General features: G+C 34.9%; 1 protein-coding gene across 1 annotated transcript; it reads left to right on the top strand.

Annotated features, from left to right (window-relative positions):
* Positions 1-2311: 2311 nt before the first annotated feature.
* Positions 2312-10654, top strand: LOC117917570 (phosphatidylinositol/phosphatidylcholine transfer protein SFH9). The gene is made up of 13 exons (XM_034833885.1): positions 2312-2413; positions 3602-3868; positions 3952-4029; positions 4125-4226; positions 4308-4357; positions 4466-4565; positions 4697-4786; positions 4875-4967; positions 5514-5598; positions 6419-6810; positions 6937-7011; positions 10067-10245; positions 10400-10654. Exons 1-12 carry the CDS (start codon positions 2357-2359, stop codon positions 10118-10120), a joined length of 1443 nt encoding a protein of 480 aa, XP_034689776.1. The 5' UTR covers positions 2312-2356; the 3' UTR covers positions 10121-10245; positions 10400-10654.
* Positions 10655-11040: the final 386 nt, after the last annotated feature.

Below are 11040 nucleotides of genomic sequence, written 5' to 3'. Positions count from 1 at the left end.
CTCAACCTTAATAGCAAAACCCTCACTTGTAGGTTTAGAAAAAAGTTTTTATCTTTGTACTATAGTGATCTCCAATTACTCTACCAATTTCAAGTTGTCCTAGGCTATCTAAAGAGCATTCATAAAAGTTCAACCTGATGAACTCTTTAGTTAGTAGTGACCATACATGATATTTTATAAAATTGAGTTTATATTTTATGGGTTTTTTAGCCTATTAGAAAAAAAAAAAAAATACATGATAAGTCTTCTCAGCCAAGAGAGTGCCTACGTATGCTTTGGGATGCTCTTTTGGCGCCCCTTTTCTTTTCTTTACACTTTTTATTTAACCTATCTAAATAATAATAATAAAAAAAAAAAATGAAGGCTTGACTAACATCCGAAGGGAGGTAGAAAATAAAACAAGTTCCAAATTGCATCTGCCTCCCTAAACAGCCTAAAAAATCCTCACATTTCTTTCTTGCCATATTGTCCGAATCAAATTGAGGTTTACCAGTTACTTCATACAACCTTGCCTTTGGAATGACTATAAAGCTATTGAAAGAAATGGTCATCATCTACGCCATAGTAAAAGGTGTGGCTCTATCAATCCCAGCAAGGCTAAACAATCTATGCCACAAATCCAAAGCTATTGAGTAATGAAGGAAAAGATGATCTATCATTCTCCACTCTCCTCGCACATGACACACCACTCCAAATTAAGAGCTTTGAAGGGCTCCACTTTTGGTGCATATCATTGGGATTAACCATCTTACTAGCTATAGACCACATGAATGCCTTTACATTAAGAGAGGCTTTAGATTTCCAAGCAAAATTAGTTGAAGCAAAGGGGATAAAGGTAGACGAATGAGAAAGAGCTTTGAAAAATGAAACTAACTGAGAACCCAAGTTATATCCAGTTTGTGAGAAGCATAGAGGTCTTAAGGACCTTAACTTCTTCACAACTTGTATCCAGTTCAAAGAATTGTGTTAAAAACTCTTTTTCATTTTTTAATAGGTAAAAAATAGTAAGAACTTCAGACCTGAAGCTAAGAAAGTGGTGCTACCAAGCAGACAGGAAGCATATGGGAGAATCTTCCATAAAATTTAACATCTGATAAAACATTTCTTTGAGTCTTTTTCAGAGTTGGTGGTCCATTTAGGGAGCCCCTTTGCAGAAGAGGAAAGGTTCCTTGGGCTGGGGCCTGGCATAATATTGCATTCTAGTCTCTCCTCTTTTTATTTATTTATTATTCCCAACTTTCTTCCCAAAATCTGAGTGAGAGTGTATGTAAGATCATCTCAGCAGTGTTTTTTACTAGGTGAAAGAGATACCAATAGTAATATCTCCATAGGCAATAGGTATATTCCTGGCATGCAAATCATAGACAGTTTTGCTTGTTGCCAATCGGTACATGAACCCTTCAACTTTCAAGTGTAACTTGCACACACATAAGAACAGGTTTTTGTTATGCTAGATGTCTTTTTCTGCTTTTTGTATGCTTCATGCCTTCATTTTGCTAAATGTAGCCTTTTCTGTTAATTTTTAAGCCAATTTCATTTTTTGTTTCTTTTTTACCTGGATCTATCTGAGCCAACCCTAACTCTAATGTGTTGCACTAAAGAAAATATTACTTGACTCTCAAATGGAGGATCCTAGTTGAACAAGCTATACTGTATCCCTGCAAGTCCAAGCTTTCAGGGGTTTAGACTGGTTGGCTTTAAAAACAAAACTGGCATCTTCATTCTTAAAGACTATGTCTTCACAGGTCATAGTTCTTTTGAAAATTGAGACTAACTCATCCATCATGGACATTTTTTTCCTATCAAATAATACCTTCTCATCATTGCCCTTATTCAGATTTATTTAGGTTTGCACATAGTATGTGCCAAGTGGAAGCTGCATAAAAAGGCACATGCTTGCATATAAAAGATTATGTTGTAATTTTATATTGTTACTGCTTAAAAATTTACTGTTGCTAGGCCTGATCTCTCAAGAGCTCTGTGGGCTTAAACTCAGAAGCATGCTGGATGGTTTCAGAGGCAAAGCAAGAATGCTCATTTCAATCATTTAGATTCCAACATCAATAGCCTTCACTTTTTCTTTGTTTTAGAGCATCCTGTATTTGTTTCATTTTTAAGTAAATACCTTTTATAATTTCATTTGTTTTCCCTATGTATGAAATATTAGGGGGTCATGTTGAACCTTTTGTTTGGCTTCTTTTAGTATGATGGCTGGCTGATAGATGAAGGCTTTTGATTTTCTATTGTTATTAATTTTTAATTTTTTCTTGCATGCAAGCATGTCTTCTTATCACTGGGATTTTCTTGCTTCAGGTTTTTAAAAGCAAGGAAGTTTGACCTTGATAGAACAGTCCAGATGTGGAAAGAAATGCTCAACTGGAGGAATGAGTACAGAGTGGATTATATTTTACAGGTACATATGTGATCATTAAAATATTCTCTCTTTTTTGATGGATTCTACTATAGACAAATTCTAAGATGCTCTCACCCAAAGTAAGGACTGAGAACGGTAGAAATTCTTGCTGAAAGGTCTTTCTAACATTTTATGCTGCATGCTGTATTCTCCATTTCTTTTCCTCTTAATTTCATCACTGTTACTAAGCAACTAAAAATGAGATGCACACAGCCTCTTTTTGTTGGCATTAGTCATTGCTGAAAAGGTTTCCTAGCAGGGCTATTTAGGTTTAACCAAAACATCAATTTGGGCTTTAATGCTCAAAACCAATTTAGGATCAAAGGCTCAACTAAGGCTTTGTTGATACTTTGAAGTGTGGTGGAACATGAAGAATTGATTCCTGTCTATAAGAGTAGTATATATATACACAATCTTGTAAAACATGCACACACATGCACATAAGCAGTTTTGTAATGCATTTACTTAATTTTATTATAGTAGTCATGAGTTTTTGAAAAAGGGAGGCTTGGAACCCTCTATAAGGAAATAAATTATGCTAACTAGCATTATGGCTTTCCTGTTGTCATTGGATCAAAGGCTCAACTAAGTTTGCTTTTTTGATACTTTGAAGTGTGGTGGAACATGAAGAATTGATTCCCGTCTATAAGAGTAGTATATATATACACAATCTTGTAAAACATGCGCACATATGCACATAGGCAGTTTTGTAATGCATTTACATAATTTTATTACAGTAGTCATGAGTTCTTGAAAAAGGGAGGCTTGGAACCCTCTATAAGGAAATAAATTATGCTAACTAGCATTATGGCTTTCCTGTTGTCATTTGAAAGGAAATAAACTTCTGAACTTTGAGGGCACAACTCTTCAATAACAGTGGCAGAAAAGTTTGTTGCTGCCAACTCATCTTTCGGTCTTTGGTTGGGATATTTTTAAGTTCCTATCTACTTCTAAGGGATTGAGATTCCACCATGTACAGTGTGGCTTATTTACTTTTCTATATGTTATTTAAGTACTCTATTCCCTCTATATTGATCTATTACTTTTCAAAGGAAAAAAAATTAGAATGTTTACAATATTTATAAGCTACAGTTTTGTTGATGAATTTATGCTATATAATTATTTGTTCTGTAACAATATTATTTTAAAGATTCTAACAGATGCCACAATTTGATGATCCATGTTTAGGAATTTGTATTTGATGAATATGAAGAGGTTCAGCATTATTATCCTCATGGTTACCACAGTGTAGACAAAGAGGGACGACCTGTTTACATTGAAAGACTTGGAAAAGTTGAACCTAGTAAGCTGATGAGTGTCACCACAGTGGACCGGTTTTTGAAATATCATGTTCAGGGGTTTGAGAAGGCATTTGCTGAGAAATTTCCAGCCTGCTCTATTGCTGCCAAGAGGCATATTGTTTCAACAACAACAATTTTGGATGTGCAAGGGCTGGTAAATTCTGAGTTTCCCATGATAGCTATTGCAGTTTTGGATAAAATTTAACCTTGCTTCTCATTATTTTGCTTATTATGCAGAACTGGATGAGTTTTGGCAAGGTTGCCCATGATCTCGTTATGCGCATGCAGAAAATTGATGGTGACAACTATCCTGAGGTGCCTTAACTGTTATTAAAAACCTAGAATATGATTAGATGAATTTTACATATACTTACGTAGTTTCTTCTGGCATTGCCTCATTCTCTACACAGACTCTACATCAGATGTTCATCGTTAATGCTGGCAGTGGATTCAAACTTCTATGGAACACAGCAAAAGGTTTTCTTGACCCAAGGACAACCACAAAGATACATGTAAAAATGACTCTTGGTATTTAAGATTCTTTTACCTTTTGAGGTCATCAGAACCTAATCAGATTTGCACTATTTGCACAGGTTTTAGGAAACAAATTCCAGAATAAACTGTTGGAAGTTATAGATTCAAGGTCAGGATCTCTACTTTACTACTATTTGCAGTATCTTTTATTAGTTCACAACCAAGGATTGTGGTATTCTTACTTCAGCACTTACTTTAGCCGTTTCTCTTAAAGCAGCCAATTGCCAGATTTCCTAGGTGGAACTTGCTTATGCCAAAATGAAGGTGGGTGCCTCAGATCTGATAAGGGACCCTGGAATGATCCAGCAATAATGAAAGTATGAATCTTCTGCAGCACTCTTTATTTATTGTGCAACAATGTTTGTTTGACATTTGAGCATATAATTTACAATGTATAATGCATTTTCATCCCCCTAGCTTTATCACTCATATCAAATGTTATTTACAGCTGGTAAATGCCAGAGGAATATCATATGTGAGGAAGGCTAATAGTTTTTCTGATGGTGATGATTCGGAAATCAAGCTACTTGCCTATAAGGTTAAGTGTGTATAAATTAACATGATCCAACTGTCAATCATCCTATTTCCATGCATCCTGTTTTACATAATTTTGATTCTTTAAACAGATTGCAGGTGGTGATATATCTTCTGCTGAGTCAGGATCAGATGTTTGGCTAAGTACTTCTCAAATTGTGCAAGTAATGCCGCACCGTAACAAAGTAAGTGATTAGATTTTTTTCTTCCTCCATTTGTATGGATTTGATCTGGATAGCTAATACCAATTTGGTATCTATTCTTTGAACTGTTTGGCCATTTTAATAGTGAAATATGACCAAGAATCATCATATCCTTCTCTACCAAGAGAGAGAGAGAGAGAGAGAGAGAGATGTGTTATTGATTCTGCATATAGATTTTTCCCGAAAAAAAATCAGTATGTTTTGGAGTTATCTATCACCATTTATTATTAAAAAAGAAAACAAATGAGAAAGAAATGAAGATTATCCTGGCAGAAGAGGGCAACAGGGTGGAGTAGGGATACAGATGCCCTTTCATTGACCTGCCCAAGTGGAGGAAAATCCCTTCCAAACCTATCCCAAGCTCAAGCATGTGGGTCCATAACATGTTTGGGGTGGCTTGGGTCCCACTGGGCCTCTTGAGTTCACATCTATGTGCTTGTGGATGTTATGTGATTTTTAGATTGTCTGTTGACAACATATAAATCATCAATTTATTTCTGTCTTCCTGGTTTGCACCTACTGTCACAGGAAAGGATGAGGGATCCGGCATCCATCCACGGCCTGGTTCAACCAGTTGATGCAGCTGCCAGAACTGAAGATGTTGGTTCAATAAGTAGGTGATCACTAACCTAGTTGTCATCCAGATGCCTGTCTTAATCTTATTATTTTCCATCAATATTAGAGGTCATGATCAAACATATATATTTATCTGGAACAAGTGATTGAATCTTTTGTTATTCAGACCTTAAATTTGGTTTGCAGCTGTGCTACTAGATAAAAAATAATTTGTTCAAGGAAAAAGAAAAATGATCAAACTTGAGCAAACATAGTGTTTAAAAAAGGGCATCCATGAGCCTGATCAACCTGTGTAGCATAATTGTCTAAGCTGGAGTTAGGCTTGTACTTTTAGTTGGCAAATTTGGATTTTAAGCCCATCCAAATTTCTGATCTGAGCCTGGGCACTATGAACGGAAGCTGTCACCCCCAGCCTAGCCCCAGCATATGTTGGATTATAGTGAAATTTGGGATAGTTGTATTAGCTGTATTGTGATGTGATTAATGTTTGGCATTAATTGATTGATGTCTAGATTTTTATTTTCATGACAGGTAACTTTTTGTCCTTGCTAGGACTCCAAACTGGAACCTCCCACATTCCCATCCCAACCCCTTGCACTTGAACATTAATTGACATCTAGATGGATTGATGGTAGTTGGATTTATTTTGTACATATCTAGATTTTATTATTTTCTTGTCGCCTTGTGTGGTAGACCAGATTTGATGCCTTTGATATTTGTTCAATCTTAAAATATTTTAAAATATTCTTGGTTACTGTCATGCAATCCAGTCAATTCTGTTCATTTGATCTAATAACTTAGAAGATATGCTTCTGCATTCAAACTTTGACATGTTCCTGACTTGGTATTTGTGACAGATCATACTAATAGTGTAACACGAAGAGATCAGCTGAAGTTCATTCCCCATGTAGCAAATTTAATCGTTCACTTCATAGTCAAATTATTAGCATGTATATTTCTTATACTCCCAGGATTAGGGAGATTTTTCGAGGTAAAAGGTGCAAAGAAAGAGTTAGGAAACAAGTGCAAACCTCAGCTGGCAGGTGTGCATTCTCAAGAACAGCATACATTGTGTGGTATAGAGGAGGACCAACTACATCCATGTTTGCAGAGACTGCAAAATTTAGAAGCTTCAGTAACTGAATTGTTTAAAAAGCCTACAAGAATTCCTCCAGAGAAAGAAGACATGATTCATGAGTCACTGAGTCGTATTAAATCTATAGAATATGACTTACAGAAGACAAAGAAAGTAAGATGCCTTCCTTCTTAGCCCTTTAACATGTTTTTATTCTGAAACATACAGTTCCCAGAGATTTCAATATCCTTTCTTGATTGTGTACAGTTGGCTGTTGAAACTAAACCATCATTTTTGTAGGTGCTGCTTGCAACAGCATCAAAACAAGTGGAGTTGGCAGAGTCTCTAGAAAGTTTGAAGGAGAACAACTCAAAAGTAAGTTCCTATGGTGCTTGAAAACTTTTGGATTTCCATTCATGAAACTAGAAACATGGGCATGTGTTCTTTTAGTAGAGGCAAGCATTTTCCATTAATGATTACTTAAGGACTACGGTGTCTGCAGTTAATTCTTCTGGCCGTTCTCTCAATATAATCAGTTTCCTAAAACATAATGTGATATCACAAGATTCTTTTGATAAATGTATTCTTTTTTTTTCAAAAGGGTGTTTAGAGAAATTAGGCATTTTCCTCTTGATAATTTGAAGCTCCACTTTGAATTGTTGGTATTGTTTCTCTAAACCTTTTTGGTTATGTTTAGTTCCCAGAAAATAATAAGGAAAGAAAAAAAAATGCATTGGAAAATGATTTTCTCATGTTTGGTTGCCCTGTGGAAAATACCAAAGAAAATAAAATATAATTAAAATTAATTAAAAATTTATAAAATTTCAAATTATTTAATCTTTATATCGAAGGGTTAAAACAAGTGAAATGAGTTTAAAGTAACATATAAAAATAATTTATTGACTTTAAATCTATTTTTTATTTTCCTTCACTTTTTCTTTCCTTCCACTTCTCCTCTCTATTTTCTTTCCCTCACATTTTCTCTCAAATTTTCTGGGAACCCAACATAGCCTTTGGGATCATGATAGGTGGATGGGACATAGCACGGAGCTCTTTTCTTGGCCTTAAGGAGGGCAGGATTTGATTTGGAAGATTATTGTAGTGTGTGAAGTCCTATTTGAAGATTATTGGCCTTGGAAATGCTACTATCACTACCCATTAACACTATTGCTAATATTTGATGAGGCAAAACACCTTAAATACATGCAAAGCTTGCATTAAAGACAAAATGCCATGGCCCGTACATGGATTGGCTGCATACAAGGGCCACACAACTTGGAAGTGGAGGTGTTTCAAGGAGTACTAGTACTGCTACAAAACCTACTACTAGTTCTATTACTGTTATTCTGATAAGATAAATGCATGTCAGTACATGGGAGGGTATACAACAGGACCTCAGAACTTAAAATGCTAAAATCCTGAAGAGAAAAAGATATGCAAAATTAAAAAAGAAGAACTTGCTGCAAAGAAGCAAAAAATAGTTGAATAGACTCTGAAGAATATCTCTGCAGATAGAGGTTTTCAAAGATTACTTATTGGTTGGGGTAGGGATGTGGAAGATTCAAGGTTTGATCCCCAACAAGAATAAAAAAATATCTTACCTACAAAAAGGCTGCTAGCATTTCATGATCTTGGAATTGCTGCTTAGATGGATGCCTATCAGAGCAAACAATGAAGAGGGATACTCATGAAAAAGAGGAGGAAAAAAAAGGAGTTTTTGAGTTTATGAGTAGAAGGAGTTTGGCATGTCTCTCGAACTTCTATTTATATATATATTTTTTTCTTGGTTATTCTATTCTTTCTTTTCTTTGATATTTTTGGTGATCTTCATTCTTGTCTTTTCCTTCTATCCTTCTAATAAAGTTTGTTGCCATAAGAATTCGTTTTCTCTGATTTTCTGGAGAACGCCTCAGCCTCCCTTGTAATCCCCTTCAAGAGGGATAAACTTACAATAGTTCACACCAATGCTGCCATGATCTAGATTGCTCTTGTAGCAGGAGCAACGGCAAAATAGGGATTGGTTAAGCCCATGAATTTAGAAGCTTCAAATTTTTGGAGCTGGTAAGAAGTGCCATATGATTTAGCTGGTACAAAGTTTGGATTTGTCCAGTGCTAGAGTATTTCTTAAGTTGGTTCAAGTAAGTAGCTACAGAGTGGTAGCAATAGCTAATATAGGATAGAGAAGACATCTCAAAGTCTTATTCGATATTTATCCATCCATATCCTAGTTTTCCATGTGACTTTTAGGTTCTATAAAACACTTGCAACAAATAGGCTCGAGGCAGTTGCTTTGGCAATTCTTTCTCCTACTTATTTTATTGATCCATGAATTTCTGGAGACCTGATAGAAGTAGTGCACTTCTTCTCATTTGATGAAACAAAGTTAGAATCAAACTATTCTAAAGAAAGAGGACAACAGAAAAAAAAAAAAAATAGAGGAAAAAAGGAGCCCTTGAGGCCTGGCTCAAGTGGTAAAGGGTTGGGGTGGGTTTATGGGAGGTCCTACGTTCAAGTCCTAATGGGGACAAAAATGGAAAAAGAAAAAAATGATCTTTCAGAAAAAAAAAAAAAGGAAAAAAAGAAAGAAAAAAAGGCTGTGGGCACCCAAAAAGCAAAGGTTGTTCTATTGCTCTTTTGGAATTTTGGTAAGGCCCACTTTGAAATATGAAAGAGGAAACCATATCACTGAGTGGTTTCTGGGATGTTACCTAAGCTTTGAGAAGCTGAATTTTTTTTTTTTCCCCCAATTTGATTAAGCTTTATTTTTAATGGAACAATTTTGGCTTTCTTCCCCATGTTAGTATGAGGAAATAGAAACAAAGTCATCAACATGCATATTGTATTGTGAATAAGTTTTTCTTCTTCTGCATCATGATTCATATTATACTGTGTACAATGAAATTATTTATATCCTTGGAACATAGATGTAAGAATGGACAATCCTGTAGGAGCAACATATATTATTGCAGGAGTGGATCAGACAGCAATACACATTAAGTTTCATGAAAGACACTTAGATCCAAAGAGGCAAAAGCCAAAGCATTTACCAATATTTTGTATGTATGCAAACATTAAGATTGTGTTTGGTTTCTGGAAAACTTAAGGAAAAATGTGAGAAATAAAATAGAAAGGAAAAATGGAAGAAAGAAAAAATGAAGAAAAATTAAAAATAAATTTAAAGTCAATAAATTATATCTATATGTTCAAATTATTTCACTTATTTTAATTATTTATATAAAGATTAAATAATTTGAAAACTTTTAACTATTTTTCTTTATATTTTTTTTTCCTTTCCTCGAACAATCCAAAGGTTGGATAAAGTATTCTGCTAAATATTGTCCTGTTTGGGGATTGATTCTCATACCTGAGAGCTTGTTCCAGCATCAAATAACTTTCCAAATGCTGATTAAATGAGCCTTGATGATAACAGGGAACAAATTCTTGTTGGCTGAGGAAATGCAACTCTTCCCACCATGAAAGATGAACACCATTGCTGGAAGACACAAGTTCTTTTTTTTTTTTTCTCTCAAGTTGAACTCGGACAAATGACGGCCAATAACAACCTGTTTCCAGCTCCTGAATGATTTTGATGGGTTGCATTCACTCTAGGTGACAATCTCCTTTCTATACATTCTAAGAAAGCAAATATGATTATGTCTGCCTCTCCGTCTCTCTCTCTCTCTCTCACACACACACTTCATTTTTTCCTCAGGTTTTCTAGTTGGACACTGCCATCTCTCATTTCCTATTTTTTCTTCCTCAGGTTTGAGTTGGTGATCGAAAGTAATTACTCAACAGGTCTCGGATCCATTTTTTTCAGAAAGATAAAATAGCAGTGAGTGCAACGCTGGCTGAAAATTTCCTCCATGTTTTTGTACATAGTTTGATATTTCATCCTTCATATTCAGTGCGAAAAGCATATTTACAAAACCATAGGCTTGTTCAGGGCAAATTTTGGTATGTAAAACTTAAATTGTTGTTATTTATCTGTTATTAATCTTTCATCTTATAGCCTAAAGCACCTTCTCCGGCAGATTTTGATGCCTGAACCAAACTTTGAGCAGTTAGTTGCTAACAAAATTCCTATAAATTTGTCATCATTTGCCTAATCATTTTACATTTATTAAAAGTAAGAATCCGTTTGGTAGTGATTTTAAAAAGCGTTTTTAACATTTTTGACACTTAAAAATTTTTATCATTCAAATGTTAAAAAAACTAAAAAAATGTTTTTTAAAATCACTATCAAACACATTTTAAATGTTTTGAAATAGTAAAAAATTCGAAGTACAATTTTGTTTGTACGCCTGTATCAACAAATGGTTTCCCTTCAAAAACCAGACATAAATGGTTAACTTTTCTTGTTCAATTATCTATAGTGCACACAGGTAAACCATATGCGTATGC

The sequence above is a fragment of the Vitis riparia genome, chromosome 7 (assembly GCF_004353265.1).
Source record: "Vitis riparia cultivar Riparia Gloire de Montpellier isolate 1030 chromosome 7, EGFV_Vit.rip_1.0, whole genome shotgun sequence".
In the NCBI taxonomy this organism is placed as follows: Eukaryota; Viridiplantae; Streptophyta; class Magnoliopsida; order Vitales; family Vitaceae; genus Vitis; species Vitis riparia.
The sequence above is the reverse complement of the archived record's forward strand: the minus strand, read 5'-3'. Positions and strand labels throughout refer to the sequence as shown.